General features: G+C 38.7%; 2 protein-coding genes across 2 annotated transcripts in view; one reads left to right on the top strand and one right to left on the bottom strand.

The window, feature by feature from the left end:
* XRCC4 (X-ray repair cross complementing 4) overlaps nt 1-14,697 on the bottom strand; it is a 379,274-nt gene extending 364,577 nt beyond the window's left edge. Inside the window, exon 1 of the mRNA XM_036765940.1 lies at nt 14,646-14,697. The gene's annotated coding sequence lies outside the window, so the exon portion shown is untranslated. The remainder of the gene's footprint in view (nt 1-14,645) is intronic.
* Nucleotides 14,698-14,859: 162 nt separating this feature from the next.
* Nucleotides 14,860-20,394, top strand: part of TMEM167A (transmembrane protein 167A) — a 37,823-nt gene continuing 32,288 nt past the window's right edge. Inside the window, exon 1 of the mRNA XM_036765929.1 lies at nt 14,860-14,951. Within this exon, the coding sequence (XP_036621824.1) occupies nt 14,949-14,951 (3 nt within the window). The 5' untranslated portion in view covers nt 14,860-14,948. The remainder of the gene's footprint in view (nt 14,952-20,394) is intronic.

Genomic DNA, 20,394 nt, shown 5'->3' with positions numbered 1-20,394 from the left:
CCCCAATTAAATACCAAATTAGAAAAACTGAAAACCAAAGGAGATATTAATAAAATTGAAATCAAGAAAACTATTGAACTAATAAATAAAACTAAGAGCTGGTTTTATGAAAAAACCAATACAATTGATAAACCTTTGGTCAACCTGATTTAAAAAAAGAAAGAAGAAAACCAAATTACCAGCATCAAAAAAGAAAAAGGTGAATTTACCTCCAATGAAGAAGAAATTAAAACAATAATTAGGAATTATTTTGCCCAGTTTATGCCCATAAATTTGACAATCTTAGCAAAATGGATGAATATTTACAAAAATATAAATTGCCCAAATTAACAGAAGAGTAGAAGTAAACAGAAGAAGTAAAATACTTAAATAACCCCATCTCAGAAAAAGAAATTGAGCAAGCCATCAATGAACTTCCTAGGAAAAAATCTCTGGGGCCAGATGGATTTACAAGTGAATTCTATCAAACAATTAAAGAACAATTAATTCCAATACCTTATAGATGACTTGGAAAAATAGGCAAAGAAGGAGTCCTATGAAATTCTTTTTATGAAACAAATCTGGTACTAATACCTAAACCAGGAAGAGCCAAAACAGAGAAAGAAATTTACCGACTGATTTCCCTAATGAATACAGATGCAAAAATTTTAAATAAAATGCTAGCAAAAAGATTACAGCAACTTATCACAAGAATAACACAATATGACCAAGTAGGATTTATTCCAGGAATGCAAGGCTGGTTCAATATTACGAAAACTATCAGCATAATTGATAACATCAACAACAAAACTAGCAGAAGCCATATAATTATCTCAATAGATGCAGAAAAAGCTTTTGATAAAATACAACACCCATTCCTATTAAAAACACTAGAAAGCAAAAAAATAAATGGAGTCTTCCTTAAAATGTTAAGGAGCATCTACTTAAAACCATCAGCAAGCATTTTATGTAATGGGGATAAGTTAGATGCATTTTCAATAAGATCAGGGGTGAAACAAGGATGCCCATTATCACCCCTATAATTCAATTTGTACTAGAAATGTTAGTTTTAGCAATAAGAGAAGAAAAAGAAATTGAAGGAACTAGAACAGGCAAAGAAGAAACTAAGTTATCACTCTGCAGATAATATGATGATATACTTAGAGAATCCTACAGAATCAAGTAAAAAAAAACTACTTGAAATAATAATTTTAGCAAAGTTGCAGGATATAAAATAAACCCACATAAATCTGCAGTATTCTTATATAATACTAACAAAGCCCAACAGCAAGAGATAGAAAGAGAAATTCCAGGGCAGCTAGGTGGCGCACTGAGTAGAGCACCGACCCTGGAGTCCGCAGGACCTCAGTTTAAATCTGACCTCAGCTGTTCGACATAATAGCTGTGTGACTGTGGGCAAGTCACTTAACCCCAATTTCCCTGCCTTCCCCCCTCAAAAAAAAGCAAAAGAGAAATTCCATTTAAAGTAACTGTAGACACTATAAAATATTTCTGGGTCTACCTGACAAGAAAAACCCAGGAACTATATGAACACAATTACAAAACACTTCTCAGATAAATAAAGTCAGATCTAAATAAATGGGAAAACATCAGTTGCTCATGGTTGGGCCAAGCTAATATAATAAAAATGACAATTTTACCTAAATTAATTTATTTAGTGCCATACCAATCAAACTACCAAAAATTGTTTTATAGAGCTAGAAAAAAATAATGAAATTCATCTGGAAGAACAAAAGATCCAGAATATCAAGGGAATTAATGAAAAGAAATGCTAGGGAAGGAGGCCTAGCCATACCAGATATTAAACTGTATAACAAAGCAGCAATCATCAAAACTACTTGGTACTGGCTAAGAAACAGCGTTGGATCAGTAGAATAGGTTAGGTACACAAGATGCATTAGTTAATGAATATAGTAATGTACTCTTTGATAAACCCAGAGAGTCTAGCTTCTGGGATAAGAACTCACTATTTTACAAAAAACTGCTGGGAAAACTGGAAAATAGTCTGGCAGAAATTGGGCATAGACCAATATCTTACACCATATATCAAAATAAAGTCAAAATGGGTCCATGATTTAGGAATAAAGACTGATATTATAAGTAGTTTGGGAGAACAAGGAATAGTTTACCTATCCAACTTATGGAGAAGGGAAGAATTTATGACTACACAAGAGATAGAGAGCATTAGGAAATGCAAAATGGATAGTTTTAATTATGTTAAATTGAAAAGATTTTGTACAAACAAAGCCAATGCAACTACGATAAGGAGGGAAGCAGAAAACTGGAAAATAATTTTTGCAAGAGTGTCTCTGACAAAGGCCTCATCTCTAAAACATACAGGGAACCTAGTCAAAATTATAAGAACACAGGTCATTCCCCAATTGATAAATGGTCAAAGGATATGAACAGGCAGTTTTCAGAGGAAGAAATTAAGGACATCCATAATCATGTGAAAAAATGCTCTAAATCACTACTGATTAGAGAAATGCATAAAAAACAACTTTCAGGTACCACATCTCTCCTGTCAGATTGACTAACATGTCAAAACAGGAAAATGATAAATGCTGGAGAAGATGTGGGAAAATTGGAACACTACTGCATTGTTGGTAGAGTTGTGAACTGATCCAATCATTCTAGAGAGCAATTTGGAACTATGCCCAAAGAGCTATAAAAATGTGCATACCAGGGGGAAGAGCCAAGATGGCAGCTGGAAAGCAGAGACTTGTGTAAGCTCCCTGCCAAGTCCCTCCAAAAACCTATTAAAATGGCTCTGAATAAATTCTAGAACTGCAGAACCCACAAAACAGCAGAGGGAAGAAGGGCTCGAGTCCAGGACAGCCTGGATGGTTGCTGGGTGAGGTCTATCGCTCACGGAGCTGGGAGCAGAGGGGAGCAGAGGCCAGCGTGGGCCATGCAGACCAACCAGACCAGGAGCCAGGCAGAACAAGCCCTAGCACCCTGAATCACTGAGCTGCGGCAGTTACCAGACTTCTCAACCCACAAACACCAAAGACAACAGAGAAGGTTAGTGGGAAAAGCTGCAGGGAGTGACAGGAGTTCGCGGTTCAGCCACCGCCCCGGAGGCAGCAGAGGTGGTGCAGCTACAGAACTACAGCTGCAGCTGCTTCCAGCCCCAGGCCCACCTGGTGGGAGGAATTAAGTGGTGGATCAGAGCAGGAGTGCACAGCCTGCTTAAGATCTGAGTCAGGTCTGGGTTGGCAGTTCTTGGGGAAAGTGGAGTGCTGGTGAGCAGAGCTGGCTATATAGAAATAGCTCTGAGAACAACAGCACATCCCCTCAAGCTTGGAACAAAGTACTCTCTACTCTACAATCAGTCATACCCCAATGAAAAAATCAAGGGTCAAGTAAGTTGGCTGGGAACATGGACAGGCAGCGAAAACAGACTCAGATTCAGTCTCAGATTTTGGAATCTTTCCTTGGTGACAAAGAAATCCAAAATATAAAGCAAGAAGAAGTCAACGAAGTCAAAGCATCTACATCAAAAGCCTCCAAGAAAAACATGAACTGGTCTCAGGTCATGGAAGAACTCAAAAAGGAGTTGGAAAAGCAAGTTAGAGAAGTAGAGGAAAAATTGGGAAGAGAAATGAGAATGATGCAATAAAACCAAGAAAAACAAGTCAATGACTTGCTAAAGGAGACCCAAAAAAATACTGAAAAAAAAATACTGAAGAAAACAATACCTTAAAAAATAGACTAACTCAAATGACAAAAGAGCTCAAAAAGAGAAAGAAGAGAAGAAAGCCTTGAAAGGCAGAATTAGCCAAATGGAAAAGGAGGTCCAAAAGACCACTGAAGAAAATACTACCTTAAAAATCAGATCGGAGCAATTGGAACCTAGATACTTTATGAGAAATCAAGAGATTATAAAACAGAAGCAAAGGAATGAAAAAGTGGAAGACAATGTGAAATATCTCACTGGAAAAACCACTGACCTGGGAAATAGATCCAGGAGAGATAATTTAAAAATTATTGGACTACCTGAAAGCCATGATCAAAAAAAGAGCCTAGATATCATCTTTCAAGAAATTATCAAGGAGAACTGCCCTGATATTCTAGAGCCAGAGGGTAAAATAGAAATTGAAAAAATCCAGAGATCACCTCTTCAAATAGATCCTAAAAAGAAAATTCTTAGGAATATTGTCACCAAATTCCAGAGCTCCCAGATCAAGGAGAAAATACTGCAAGCAGGCAGAAAGAAACAATTTGAGTATTGTGGAAACACAATCAGAATAAAAGAAGACCTAGCAGCTTCTACATTAAGGGACCGAAGGGCTTGGAATACGATATTCTGGAGGTCAATGGAGCTAGGATTAAAATCAAGAATCACCTACCCAGCAAAACTGAGTATCATGCTCCAAGGCAAAATATGGACTTTCAATAAAATAGAGAACTTTCAAGCTTTCTCAGTGAAAAGACCAGAGATGAATAGAAAATCTGACTTTCAAACACAAGAATCAAGAGAAGCATGAAAAGGTAAACAAGCAAAAGAAATCACAAGGGACTGACTGAAGTTGAACTGTTTTGTTTACATTCCTACATGGAAGATGATGTGTATAATTCATGAGACCTCAGTATTAGGGTAGCTGAAGGGAATATGCATATATATACTTATATATGTATACATATATATATATATATGTATGTGTGTGTATGTATGTATATGTATGTGTGTATGTATGTACATATGTATGTGTGTGTATATATATGTGTATATATATGTATATATATACATGTATATATATATACAGAGGGCACAGGGTGAGTTGAATATGAAGGGATGATATCTAAAAAAATAAAATCAAATTAAGGGATGAGAGAGGAATATATTGAGAGAGGGAGAAAGGGAGAGATGAAATGGGGTAAATTATCTCGCATAAATGTGGCAAGCAAAAGCAGTTGTGTAGGAAGGGAAGAGGGGGCAGGTGAGGGGGAATGCGTGAATCTTGCTCTCATCGGATTTAACCTGAGGAGGGAATACCATACACACTCAACTGGGTATCTTACCCCATGGGAAGGAAGGAGGAAGAAGATAAAAAAGGGGGGATGATAGAAGGGAGGGCAGATAGGGGCAGGAGGTAATCAAAAACAAACACTTCCAAAAAGGGACAGAGTCAAGGGAGAAAATTCAATAAAGGGGGATAGGTTAGGAAGGAGCAAAATATAGTTAGTCTTTCACAACATGAATATTGTGGAAGGATTTTACACAATGATACGCATGTGGCCTATGTTGAATTGCTTGCCTTCTTAGGGAGGGTGGGTGGGAAGGGAAGAGGGGCGAGAATTTGAAACTCAAAGTTTCAAAAACAGATGTTCAAAAAGAAAACCAAAGTTTTTGCATTCAACTAGGAAATAAGATACACAGGCAATGAGGTGTAGAAATTTATCTTGCCCTACAAGAAAGGAAGGGAAAAGGGGATGGGAGGGGAGTGGGGTGACAGAAGGGCTGACTGGGGAATGGGGCAACCAGAATATATACCATTTTGAGTAGGCAGGACGGTAGAAATGCGGAGAAAATTATAATTCAAACTCTTGTGAAAATCAGTGCTGAAAACTAAATATATTAAATATATTAAATTAAAAAAATGTGCATACCCTTTAACCCAGCAATACCACTTCTAGGCCTGAATCCCGAAGAGATCATAGAAGGGGAAAAGGACCCACATGTATAAAAATATTTATAGCAGCTCTTTTTGTGATGGCAAAGAACTGGAAATCAAGGGGATGTCCATCAATTGGGGAATGGCTAAACAAATTGTGGTATATGAAGGTAATGGAATACTATTGTGACATAAGAAATGAGGAGCAGATGGACTTCATAAGAACCTGGAGAGTCTTATATGATCTGATGATGAGTGAAGGGAGCAGAATCAGGAGAACACTGTACACAACCACAGACACATTGCTTCTGTGATGACTAAGTTTCATAGATTTGGCTCTCCTCAATAATGCAATGTTCTAAGACAGCTCCAAAAGACTCATGATAGAAAAAGCTATCCACATCCAAAGAAAGAATTATGAAATCTGATTGCAGATTGAAGCAAACTATTTGCTCTCTTTTTCTTTTATATTATTTTTGGTTTTGTTGTATCTTTCTTATGGTTCATTTCATTGGTTATGACTCCTCTTTACAAATTGATTATTGGGAAAATAAGTTTAATGTGAAGGTATATGTAGAACCTATATCATGCTGTCTGGGGGAGGAAGAGAAGGAGATGGAGGGAGAGAAAATTTGGAACTCAAAAACTTGTGGAACTGAGTGTTGTAAACTAAAAATTAATTTTAAAAAATTTTAAAGAAATTTTTTTAAAAAGTAAAAAAAAAAGTACAAAACCTTATCCAAGTAACAGCCTTCCTGAATTCAAATAAACCAAATAGACGCCAATGACATGAAGAGGAAACAAGAAATATTAAAATAAAGTCAAAAGGCCGGAAAAATGTTAGAAAATGTAAGCTATCTTAGAGGAAAAGCAACTGCTGCAGAAAACAATTCAAGGGAAAAAAAAATAAGAATTGGACTATCTGAACACCATGTCCAAAAAAAAGAGCCTAGACATCCTATTAAGAAATTTTCAAAGAAAACCAGTCAGATTTCTTAGGAACAAAGGGAAAATTGCAAAAAGAAAATATTGGATTCTTCCTGAAAGAAATACAGAAGTAAAAACTCCCAGGAACATTATAACCAAAAACCAGAGCCTTCATGTCAAAGAAAAAAATACTGTAAACGAACAGAAAGAATGAAGTCAAGTACCAAAGAGCCACAGGATCACACATAATTTAGTAAGCACCACTATAAATCAACAGAGAATGTAGAATACAATATTCCAGAGGGCAAAGGATATGGACTTACAGTCAAGAATAACTTACCCAGCAAAAATTAATATCATCTTACAGGAGGAAAAAATTGGACCTTTAATGAAATAGAGGACTTTGAAGCATTTCTTGTCTTTTAAAGACAAGAGTTTCAGGGAAACGTAGAAGTCCAAACACAGGAGTGAATAGGAGTATAAAAAGTTCAATATGAATGATGATAAAAGACTAAACAAGGATAAACTGTTTATATTTAAAGTATAGGGCAATGACACTTTTATCTCCTCTGAACCCTACCATCATCAGAGTTCACAGAGGAAGTTCAATAGACAAGGCCTTGGAGTGCTTCTATTATGTCTTGATGATCTTAAGAAAAGAAAAATGAGAAAGAAAGAGGAATACACAAGAGAGAGGCTGAGAAGGAAAAGGACTAGGGAAAATTATCTCATATAAACAAGGTTCACAAGTAGACATCTAAACAAACAAGGAGGATGTGGGGGTGGATCAGCTGACACTGGAGCCTTACTCTCATCTGAACTAGTCAAAAGAAGGAAAAATATGCATAGACACAATGGGCATAAAAATCCCATTTTAATGGGTACAAAAAACCAATAGGGAAAAAAGGAATGAGGAGGAAGTGAGAGGGGCATAGGTTAAGGGAGAATTAGTCTTAGGCAAACCAAATTTTAAGGATGTACAAAAATATTTATAGCTCTTTTTGAGGTGGCAAAGGATGGAAACCTGAGGGAGTGCCCACAAATAGGAAAATGGCTAAACAAGTGACGGTATGTACAAAAATGTGATGGAATACTATTGTGCTGAGCTCTTATTAGCATATTGGCCAACCAAGATACCAGAGGACAAATAATGAAACATGCTACCCACTCTGCGACAGAGAGGTGAAAGACTCAGAATGCAGAATGAGAAAATTATTTTTTTAGACATGGTAAACATGGAAATTTGTTTTGACTTTACATGTTTGTAATGTGTTTTCTTTTTCTCATGTCCTGGGGTGGGGGTGGGGGGATATTAGGTGTGAGAATGAGAAGACAAATCTTGGCTGATTAAAACAAAACAAAAAAGTTAGTTGCTGAGATCAATGCATCCAATACGTTGCTATGAAAATTTTCATACTGAATTCTTCTGTGCCTCAGCCTTGTCAATGCTTTTCCTGTAAGTGGATCAAATGCAAAAAAAAAAAAAAACTATAGAATCTCGTAAAAGAATGCAAAAAATAACTATATAATCTGGTATAAGAAGTTGTTTGCAGTCAAAGCTACATTTAAGCAATGGATGTACCATCTTGAAAGGAAGAAAAAGGTACCCTGTCAATGTCCACATTGACAAGAAAAATCTAGAGTACCTTCAGACCACTCAAAAGGTATATTGATGCCAGGTCCACACTTTTTTTCAGTAGATTCAACTTCATTATCACTTAGATTCTGAAACATTGGTATTAGCACTGTGTAATCAGATAATGGTCAGCACCATGGTCAGCAGTAGTTGCCATATGTAGATAGAATCCCAAGGGGAAAAGATTAAGCTTCTCAATCTAAAGGCCTTTGATCTCTCAGTGAAAGAACCCAAGGTCAATTTCCTAACAACATCCAGGCAATTTAGAGAAATAACTCCTTAGAAAGATCCAAATCCATATTAAATGCTTACTATCCTGTATACCTGTACAGTTTTAATTACTTCACAATTTTATTTTTATTTTACTTTATGCCTAAAAAAAATAACCCAAGTCTCTCACTTAGAACCTAAGATCCTTCAAAGTAGAAAATGTTTCATTTTTTTGTATTTGTATCTGAAGCACCTAGTATAGTTAGAGCTGCCCCAGGACAAGAAACTGCCACCCTCCTCCTTACCTCCCCATTCTCTACACAATCCCCCTGTCCCAGGATCTTCTCCAATATACCACAGCCTAGATGATGCCCCAGGCAAGACCTCCTAACTTCTACAGGCTCTCAGGGCCTTCTGCAGCACTATGCCTACCAAATACCTCCTGTCTCTTGACCCTGGCTCCAGATTCACTAGGCAACACTCTGTCTTCCTCTTGACTGCTCTGAGGTAGGACTTCAGGCCTCAACAATAAGCCGCAAGGCTGGAGAGAATAAACCTGACTGCCTCAACAGACCTCTCTTCAACCACTATTACTCTTTCTGGATTCCTCAGCCATTAGCATACTCCCATCCCTTATTTATCTCCCCATCCCAGTGATTCTGAACTCCACACTGCAAATGTACAAACCCCATTCCCCATCCCCAACTGCATGGTACCTTACTCCCATTAACCTCAAACCTATTCCCTTCATGGGCCACTCCAGATCTGGCTGCCCCTTCCACTATGCCCTCTGCAACTCTGACTCTACAATGTATATATTCAACTTCTGGGACTCACTAAGACCTGGCCCCATCTTGATGACACTGCCTCCCTTGCCACTCTTTTCAGAACTGACTATATTACTTCTACTACCTCCATGTCACTAATTGTTATGGGGAGGACAGAATACTTCTTGCTATGCCTTGCCACTTTGAGACTCTCACTCTACCACTACCATTCAGTAACCTCTCTTCCTTTGATGTTCACACTATTCTAATTTATGTCCCAATCCAAATCCTGGCTGCTATTATCTGTTAAGTCCATCAGGACATTTTCCTTCCTTCCTCAATTAGCCAGTTCCTGGCACATAGTCTTTTCCTCAACCCCAACTCCTACATCCATAAAGGGGACTTCAACATGCATAATGACACTCCATCAAATACCCTAACTTCCCCATTCCTGAATCTACTCAATTCCCACAGACTATGTTTCCACTATATTCTCTTCTTAGCCACACATAGATAATATCTTAACCTTGATCTTGCCATCACCCACAAGAGTTCCACATCCATGTTTGTGAACTCAGAAATTCCAACCCTAACTTTTTATCATTAAGCCTCTCTTTCTGCCTTACAAACCCTAACCTGGTTGTTGTCATCATCTTTATTTCTTTTTCCTTTCAGTTATTTTCCAGGCTATCACCCAAGCCCTGGCTACATTTGCCTCTTTTCCCTACCTCCACCCCCTTGGTAAACCAGTTCAACTCCACACTATCCTCTATTCTCAAATTCTTTGCCCCCGTTCTACTGCCAAACCTCAATGCTGGATTATTCCCACTATCCACTTCCTTAGACCTACTCACATGCTACTAAACAGAGCAGGAGGAAAACAAAAACATGCCACTTGGGTCCATTACAAACTTGTTATCTAATTTCAGTTACTATCTGGTATTTACTTTCACTCTGTGCTAGGAGGACAGGGACCTATTGTCCAATCGATGAGCTCCAGGATGAACTGGGTTTAAGGCTTGGTTTTTGAGAAAGAAATCTAGTCAATAAACTGGAAGTTAAGGAGGCAGCTGTCAGCCATGGAAATGGAGAGGGGGAAAGCGGGGAAGGAAGGGAGAGGAAGAAAGAGAGGATGAGAGGCTACTCACAGGTTGCGTTTGTCCTTTGTTCTCAAAGAGGACCATGACATCAGGGAAATGATGACATGACTTGCACTTGATTTTGATTTGAATGAGGGCTATGCAAGGTCACCAGCCTCACTTTCTCCTCCAGAGCCATCTGGGTCCAGTGGCCTGATATTCACCAGGACAATTGGAGATGGCCCAGGGTACAATTGGAGACCCTGGCCTGAATATAAATACCAAATCATAACTGTTTCTCTTTTGGCCAGGAACCCTGAGGGTCTTCCTCTCCTAGTTTGATTTTTTTTTTTGAGTTTTGATTAAAGGGGCCATTCGTTGATTAACTCCTTAAAGAGGCCTATTCACTGAATGGGCATTGCCTCACTCAAAATGGGAACCTGAAAAGACCTTAGCCTGAAAGGGCCAGGGTCTCCCAATGCATCCTAGAGCATCTCCAGTCCTCTTAGTGAATATCAGGCCACTGGACCCAGATGGCTCTGGAGGAGAAAGTGAGGCTGATGACCTTGCACAGCCCTCTCTCACTCAAATCAGTCAACTGCAACTCATATCATCATTTCCCTGATGTCATGGTCCTCTTTGAGAATGAAGGACAAACACAACAACAATCTAATTACAGCTGGGCTCTCACAAAAGTATTTCTGCTCATGGCTAATCAATCAGCTAGCCCTTTCTATATGAGCTTCTTCCAAACCTTCTTGTCTGTTCTCAAGCCTCCCACAGTAACCCCCTCATCCTCTCGGCTGAAGGCCTTGCTTCATACCTCCCTGAAAAGAACAAGGCCATCCACAAAGAGGCAGGTCTCTTCTCCCTTTCTCATCTCACATTGATCAGGCATTCTCCTCACTATTTCCTCCTTTAATTGTCTTGGAAGAAACATGCTCCTTCTCCTGGACAAGGCCAATTCCTCCACAAAGTACACCCTTGATCTCAATCTCTCACACCTACTTACAGATACATCCTTAAACAAAAGAAAACCGTCCCATGAAATGACCACCCTGAATACCTATTATTCTATATCTCTCCACCCTTTTGTGGCTAAAATCTTTGAGAAAGCCATCTATGCTGGGTGGCTCCACTTTCTCAATTTTTTTTTTAGAACATTTTATTTCTTCCCCAATTACATGTAAAAACAATTTTTAACATTCGTTTTTTAAAACTGAGCTCCAAATTCTCTCCCTTCCTCCCTCCCCACATCCCACCTGGAGATGGTAAGCAATTTGATACAGGTTATACATGGACAATCTTGCAAAACATATTTCTGTATTAGGCATACTGTGAAAGAAAACATTAAAAAAATCCATGAAAAAATAAAATGAAAAGTAGTATGCTTCAATTTGCATTCATCTTCCATCAGTTCTTTCTCTGGAGGTGGATAGCACTTTTCATCAGGAGACCTTTGGGATTGTCTTGGATCATTATATTGCAGAGAACAGCTGTCATTCACAGTAGATCTTTGTATAATATAAGCTGTTACTGTATATAACATTCTTCAGGTTCTGCTCAATTCATCAGCATCAGTTCATCTAAGTCTTCCCAGGTTTTTCTGAAATCATCCTGCTTGACATTTCTTATAGCACAATAATATTCTATTACATTCATATACCACAACTTGTTCAGCTATTCCCCCAATTAATGGGCATCCCTCAATTTCCAATTCTGTGCTGCCACAAAAAAAAAGCCGCTATAAATATTTTTGTATAAGTAGGTCCTTCCCCCCAACCTTTTTTTAATATCTCTTTGAGATACAGGCCTAATAGCGATATTGCTAGATCAAAGAAAATACACAACTTGATTGCTCTTTGGGCATAGTTCCAAATTACTCTCCAGAACAGGTGGATGAGTTCACAACTCTACCAACAATGCATTAGTGTCCCAGTTTTCCCATACCCCCTTCAACATCTATCATTTAACTTTTCTATCATGTTAGCCAGTCTGATATGTGTAAGGTGGTACCTCAAAGTTGTTTTAATTTGCATTTCTCTAATCTATAGTGATTTAGAGCATTTTTATATGGCTATAGCTTTGATTTCATCTGAAAAATGCTTGTTCATATCCTTTGATCATTTATCAACTGAGGAATGACTTACATTTTGACTCAGTTTGCTATACAATAGAGAAATCAGGCCTTTATCAGAGATAATTGCTGTAAAAAAAAAAATTTTCCCCAGCATTCTGCTTTCCTTCTAACCTTGGTTGCATTGGTTTTGTTTAAGAACTTTTTAATATAACCAAAATTATCTATTTTACATCTTGTAATGCTATCTCTTGTTTGGACATAAATTCTTCCCTTTTGCTTAAATCTGACAGGCAAACTATTCTTTGATCTCCTAATTTGTTTATGGTATCACCCTTTATGTCTAAAACATGTACTCATTTTGACCTTAATATATGGTATAAGATGTTGGTATATACCTAGTTTCTGCCTTACCATTTTCCAATTTTCTCAGCAGTTTTTATCAAATAGTGAGTTCTTATCCCCAAAGCTTAGTTCTTTGGGTTTATCAAAAACTAGATTACTTTATAGTAGTCATTTACTATTGTGCATTGTGTACCTAATCTATTTCACTGATCCACCACTCTATTTCTTAGCCAGTACCATAATGTTTTGATAATTACTGGTTCATAATATGGTTTGAGATCTGGTACTGCTAGGTCACCTTCCTTTGCATTTTGTTTTCATTTCATTCTTGACCTTTTGTTCTTCCAGATGAATTGTTATTTTTTTCTAGCTCTACAAAATTTTTTGGCAGTTTGATAAATATGGTACTGAATAAAGTAATTCTCACTTTCTTCTAAACCCTCTGTAATCTGGCTTTCAAATACACTGTTCAAGTAAACTTCTCTCTCCAGTTACCAATGATTTCTTAATTGCCAAATCACCTTTTGTCTTCATCCTTCTTGACCTCTCTACATTTGACACTGTTGGTCACCTCCTCATCTTTGACTCTCCTAAATTTTCAAAGCATTGCTCTCTCCTGTTTCTTCTCCTTCCTTCCTGATCACTTTTCAACCTTTTTTGTTAGATTTCCATCCCTGTTATTTCTAGGAAATGCAGGTATCCCTCAAGTCTCTGTCCTGAGCTCTTCTCTTTTCCTTCTGTACAATCTCACTTGGTGATCTTCATCAGCACCAATGGGTTCAATTATCAGCTTTGCAGATAATTCACAGATTTCTATATCTAGCTCTCAGCTATCTCTATAGCTACATTTCCGCATCACCAACCACCTTTTTAGACATTTTGAACTGGATGTGCTATGGGCATCTCAAACTCAACATGTCTAAAACAGCTATCTTTCTCCTTAAAACCCACATCTTCCGAAATTCGTTAACTGTTGAGGACACTGTCATCTTCCCAGCGTCAATGCCATTCTGGACTTATCACTCTCAACCACGTCCCCATGCCATTGCCAAACCTGTCATTTTTTCCTCTAGATCATTTCTCACTCCCATCCCCTTCTCTCGACCTCCTATTAGCCCAGATCAAATAAAGTCTCATGTTTGGCATCTGAAGCAATTCATAACACGGTTTTCCTAACTCTCCTACTGTGTTACTTTACTACCGTCCAGGAACTGAATGATCCAGCCATGCTGGCCTTCTTGGGGTTCCTCACACACAACATCCTCTCTTCCCTCTCAGTGTCTTCACCCTAGCGGTCCCCATGCCTGGAATACTCGCCCTCCTCCCTATTCTGAGATTCCCCAGAAGCTCAAACCCTGTGCAGGAAGCCTCTCCAGGTTCTCCCAATCTCCTCTCCCTATGGCCCCTAACCTCTGCGCTTTCCTTTCATCTACTCTGTATACATCTTAAACGTAGCTAGTCATTTACACTTTTGTTTCCTCGTGCGCATTTGAGCTATTTAAAGTCAAGAACCAAGGAATTTGGAGAGCCGGGTGGGGGGGGGGGCGGCGGGGGGTTCGGTGTGTCCCGGTCTTACCAAAAGTGACTGGTATATACTAAGTGCTTAAAATCTGCCTTACAATTTGAGAACACCTGACTGGGAGAAAGGCTTTGAGATCCCAATCCGTTAAATCCAAATTCTCCTTAAACTCATTAATTCCGCCCCCCACCCCTTAGTATACCGCAGCTCGGACAGGAAAAACAAAGATACACCGCCCCCCCCAACCCCGGGGGAGCTGGGGCTGGGGGGTCTGCCCAGGCCTGGATCAGGTTGGGGCTTGCCTGCGCTTTCCGAAGCAGGCGGAGGGGCGAGAAGAATGGGAGGCCAGCTCTAAGAGGAGCTGGAGGGACTGTTGATATAAGCTAGGGCAGTCCCCGGGACTCCGAACCCGACGAGAATAAGCAAGGACGGGCCTCGCCTGGGACACCCCCCCTTCCGGGCCCTACCTCGTTCGGAGTCTCCACTTCCGGCTTCCTCCAAAAGGCCCGCTCCCGAAACAGAAAGAGGGGCGACCAATCAGAAGGATCTTTCTTCCATTGCGTCACTATCCGGGGACAGGAGCAGCCCCTTCCCTAAATTCTAGACCAACCGCGCCGCCGCAGCCTCGCAGCGCGTGAAACCTGGTCCTTATTTGGACCAATCATCGCGAAGCGTAGGGAGCGAGGCCAGAAGGTGGGGGCGGGACCAGACGCCTCTTCCGCCCGTTGCCCCGGAAGGGTGATGTGGCTGGGGGTAGCGGAGGTCTCACTATGGTAAGAGCTGGGGGTCTGGGATAGGTTGTTGCGGCTGGGCTGCGGGCGGTGGACTGGGGTGGTGCTGGGGGTGAAGGGGAGACGGGACATGGGGCAGACTCCGGTGCGCAGACGGGGAGATCCGTGAAGGAAGTGGCGGGCGGGGAGGCAGCGAGGCGCCCCTGCCAGAGCCCCACCAGACTTAGGGTTTCTGGAAAGGGTGGAAAAGAGGGGGCCAAGGATAAGCTCTCCACCCCGGAGCCAGCCAAAGGCATCCAAGAACGCCCTCAGAACCTGGGGCCCGGCGCTGCCGAGACACTTCCCCCGCCCCGCGAAGGGTTTTAAAAATAACAGCTGAGGGCGTCAATGGACAGGTGTGAGACGAGCAGATTTGAGCTTGGTTTCTGTCGAACTTTGGGGCTTTGAGATCCAGAAATTACCATGTTTTGTCTACCGGTTTCCTTTTCCCTTTATTACCTGGGCAATGGTCTAGGGAGTTTTTCAGGCTCCAGCGCTTGCTGAACCAACTATTTTTGTTGTTGTTTCGTCCCACAATAGTGGACCCCCAAGGTTTCCATCATTGAAATGACCTTACATGTGACCTTTATAGGAACTCATTCTGCAGCCTTGCTTGCCTTGTTCACCGCCTCCCCCCAAAACCTATTTAAAGTTGAAGTGTAATTAAGGGATATCTGATCTTAAAGAAAAATTAATCTTGAAATGATAACAGCATAAAAACTATTTGAGTGGTGGAAGAATCTATTAAGCTTCTTATACTTAGTATTTGTCAATTATATTAAATACCAAAGGATTTTGCCCTTTTTTTTGCCCCACCTCTGACTCCTATTTGGATGTGTGACCCTCAGTGACCCCAAAGGAACTGTCAAATACTATAAAATACATAGCAGGTACTGATCTGTATTGGTAGAGGGAGTTTCCTTGCCAGAAGTTCCCTATTCAGCCAATGAAATCCCTTCTTATTTGTTTTTTAAAGTCAACATACTTACAAAAGAAGGCTTCAATCCTTGTAACCTGGAAAGTTGTACTGAGTCCAGCCGGTATAATACCTTGGGTGGAAGCTTAGTATTTCCAGCTTAATAACTAGATAGTGAGTCCTGACTATTTTTTCTACCCAAATTCTGCATTGCTAGATAACACTGTTGTAGGTTAAGATTCTCTATAATGGTGAACAAACTGTTGATCCTTTAACAGGTTTAAAGGTAGCTCTGAGAAGTTTTCTAGTGGTTGACTTTTTTAATAATTTATTATTCTGAACTTGACACACTATGCCATCTGCTAGAAACCTTTCTATGTTAAAAAAAAATTCTATATGAAACTTTGAATCTCATTATGAACAACACTTTTGTTTTTTCTTTCATTCAGCATGTTCTAAAGCTTCCTTGCTTGTCTGTGTTCCTCTCTGAACCTCTTTGCATTTTCTTTAAGTATTTCTCTGGTCCTCTTGTACTTTTTGGCATTCTTATTTCTCTCCCCCACCCCACCATCCACCCTGCCAAAAAAAAAAAAGCCCTCGTGTATAACAAGTTAGCATAATCAGGTAAAAGAAATCCACACCTTGGCCATGTCTGAATATGTACTTCTAGTCAGTCACTTCTGTGAAGAGATGGAAAATCTGCCTTCTGAAGTCGTAGGTGGCTATTGAACAGTTAATAAATGTTTCAAAAGCTGTTTTGCTTACAGTGGTGTAGTAGTCATTGTATAAATGTTCTCCTGGTCCTGCTCACTGTGCTCTGCATCAGCTCATAGTGGCTTTCGCAGTTTTCTCTGAATGCATCCTTTTCATCATTTCCTCATATAATATAATGTTCAATTACATATAGCATAATTTGTTCAGTCATTTCATAGTTTACAGGAAACTTACTTAGTTTCCATTTTTTGCTACAGTGAAGCATTGCTATGCATATTTTTATACATATGGGTCCACTATGTCTACTATTAGAATCCCAATTTAGTGATTTGAGTAATTTTGATCTGCTTTTTGGGATTGTTAGGCCAGTTCACAGCTTTGCCAACAGTGCATTAATTTTCCTGCCCTTCAACAATTGTCATTTCCCTATTTTCTCATCTTTTGTCAGTCTGATGTTTGTGAGGTGGCACCTCAGAATTGTTTTAATTTGCTTTTCTCTAATTATTTGGAGCATTTTATATGGTTGTTAATAACTTGATTTTATTGTTTTGAGAACTGCCTGTTCATATCCGTTAACAATGTCAATTGGGAAATGGATTTTGTTCTTGTATGCTAGAATCAATTCTCTCTATATCTTGAATATTCCACCTTCGTCAGAAAAATAGCTTGCAAAGATTTTTTTTCCAGTTAACCTTTTCCCTCCTAATTTTTGCTTCATTAATTTTGTACAAAAACTTTTTAATTTTGTGTAATCAAAATTTTCCATTTTGTTACCTGTGATCCTCTTTGTCCTTCACTTGGTCAAGAATTCTTCCCCTTTTCCATGCTTATGAATGGAATTTCCTTTCATTTGCCTCCAATTTGCTTATGATATGACTGTATTTCTAAGTCCTATATTATAATCAGAGTTCAATATATTATTATGTAATATGTTGTTATCAACTTAATTTCTGCCAGACTGCTTTCCAGTTTTCCCAGCAATTTTTGTCAGTGAATGCGTTCTTGAAGTCTTTGGGTTTATTAAACAATAAACTACTATGATTATTTTTGTCTTGTGTTCCTGATCTGTCCTTCTGATCAACTTTTGTTGTGTTTTTAACCATTACCAAATCATTTTGGTGATCTGGTACTGTCAAGCTTCTTCCTTTCCATTTTTTTTTCATTATTTCCCTTTAAATTCTTGATGTTTTTTGATCCAGTCTCTTCAGACCTTCCGTGCCCAAAGTTTCAGGCCTTTTCATCTGAGTTCATGCTGATTTTCCTAGTCATACATCTCACTGTCTTTTTGTACAATCTTAGGCAAGATCAAGGAGGTTACTGTTTCCCTTTGAATCTTTATATCATTATTTAGTCTGCTGCCTTTTTTTTAGGTCATTGCTGGAAAAATGTGGGAGAGCTGGACTCCTCTGCAACCTTTCATACTATCTTATCTTGAAGTCCTCTGATTAATTCATTTTCTTACAAATATATACATATGTGTGTGTATATGTGTGTGTGTGTTTATGTGTGTGTGTGTGTGTGTGTGTATTTTGTAGGTAGGAAACAATTACCCTTTAATTCCACCTTCATACACAAGTAGAAGTTTTGTCTTTTGGCTCTTTTCATAGTGGGTAAAGGACGTAATTTTAGTTTCATTAGTTTAGTGTCAGTCTGAAAGAATTATATAAATTATATTTAAGTTTAATGTCATTTAAACCAAAGTCAGGCTGCTTCTCTGTCAACTTCTCTGTCAACTTTTAAGATCCATGTGCCAATAGTGCTTAATAAAAATATGTGATTACAGGTAAAATAATTTATTGCCTTAGTGATTTTTTTTTGCTGTCAGATAAAAAATATAATAGTAAGATCCAGGTAGATAATGGAAATAGCTGTCAAGCGCTTAGTCTTTCTGTCTTTATTTTTTTTTTATTAGCATGAAATGTCCGAATTAGGTAGAAGTGCATTTGGGGAGGTTCAAATAAGGAGGGTTCAAAATAGGCTCATGTAGTCATTCCTTAAGATTGAATCACTGTCTAGGCATCTTCTTGAGTTTAACCCAGACACATTCCTTAGGTAACCTTGAGATAATTAATGTTATAAGCTTAGGAAGTAGTTCAAAAAAGAGCTTAATTATAGAAATGGGTCAAAAATGGGATACTATGTCATGTAAAGTTGAATGAGTTTCTTTTCTGAGAATCTCACCTACAAAAGTTTTATGTGTCATAGCAGAGGACACAACCACTTCATAAGACAGAAGTACTTTGATATACAGGAAAAGAAACAGTTTCATGTATTTGGCAATTCTAATATAAATATAGTGATAGGCTTAAGGAGCTAAGAACTCTTTAGCTAAGGCTTAAGAAGCTACATATAGCTAATACATTTGCCACAACAATAAAAATTTCAGAATTAATGAGAACCTTGTTGCTTTGATAAATATGATTAAAGTCTTAAGTATTCAGACCAAAAATAAAAACTGTCGATAATGTTAGAATATAAGTTCCTGGAGGACAGGGACTTTCGTTATTTTGGTTTTGATTTACCATTGTCTAACACAATGCTGGGCACATAATAGGTTCTTAATAAGTTAAATACTTACTGATTAGTTGACTGACTAGACCATGTGCCAACGTAACTAATACCCTCAGACAACATTTTGGCATGGTCCAAAGCCATGATTCCCATTTTGAGTTGACACTGTGTAGTCATTTGATTTTATTTAAAGATCCCCATTTTCTTTATGTTCTAGGAATACAAAGACAAATGTACAGAGCATCCCTGTTCTCAACAGTTCACTGACACTTATATAGGACCTAAAGATTTTTCATAGGTCTTCCTCAGATGAAGAAGTAACGGTAGTTATTTTCCTCATTTTACAGATGAGAAAGTTGAGGTGCAGAGAGATTTATAGGATCATAAATTTAAAGGTGAAAGAGACCTTAGGACCCACCGATCCCCCCATTTTATTTTGTAGATGAAAAATCTAAGGCCCAGGGAAGAGAAGGATCATTCCATATAGCTACAACTAATAAGTGTCAGAGGTGGTATACCTATCCAAGTCTCTCCTTAGTCCAAAACTAGTATTTTTTTACATTGGACTGTATGTACATATTTTGATTTCCCAAATAATTTGGAGATATCCTGGTTTGTTGGAAAAGCAGAGTTAAGAACCACTCTACTGGACTAATTTTTTTTTTTTTATTTTTTTTTTTTTAGAATTTGTAACCTGCCTTTCCCTTCATAGTCTATCCACATAGTCCCTCTATACATTTCCTTAAAAAAACAAACAAACCAGCCCTGAATTATCTTAGCAATTGCAAAAACATCTTTTTCTATTTAATAAGCCCTGCAAAAGAGATATTTCTCCTCACCCAATCTTTTTTCACCTTATCTTCACAAATATGTAACTGCCCCTTTAAAAACAGCTATTACGGGTCAGTGATGCCAATAAATCTGGAGAGTTCATCAGCCATGCCCTTGGATGACCCAGATTTTAACTTCTGACCATTTTTGCAGATCCGAGGTTGGCCCCATGCCTAATTGTTCGACATATAGCTACACTAAAGACTGGCTCTATGGTTACTGTACTATACAGTGTCAAATGAACTACCACTGACTCGGTGACACTTTGTCTAAAACATAAAAAAATACTAAGAATTATATCCTTGTGTTCTTACTGTACAACTAAATTTAATAAAGCTTGTAGGATTATAAATTTAGAACTAGAAGGGACCTAGAGGGACCAGCAGGCCCCCTTTCTTTCTCATTGTAAACTTCAGAGTAATGACTTTGTCACAGACCATTTTTTCTCCCAGTACCTAGTACAGTGCATTATAC

The sequence above is a fragment of the Trichosurus vulpecula genome, chromosome 1 (genome assembly GCF_011100635.1).
Source record: "Trichosurus vulpecula isolate mTriVul1 chromosome 1, mTriVul1.pri, whole genome shotgun sequence".
Classification (NCBI taxonomy): domain Eukaryota; kingdom Metazoa; phylum Chordata; class Mammalia; order Diprotodontia; family Phalangeridae; genus Trichosurus; species Trichosurus vulpecula.
The sequence above is the reverse complement of the archived record's forward strand: the minus strand, read 5'-3'. Positions and strand labels throughout refer to the sequence as shown.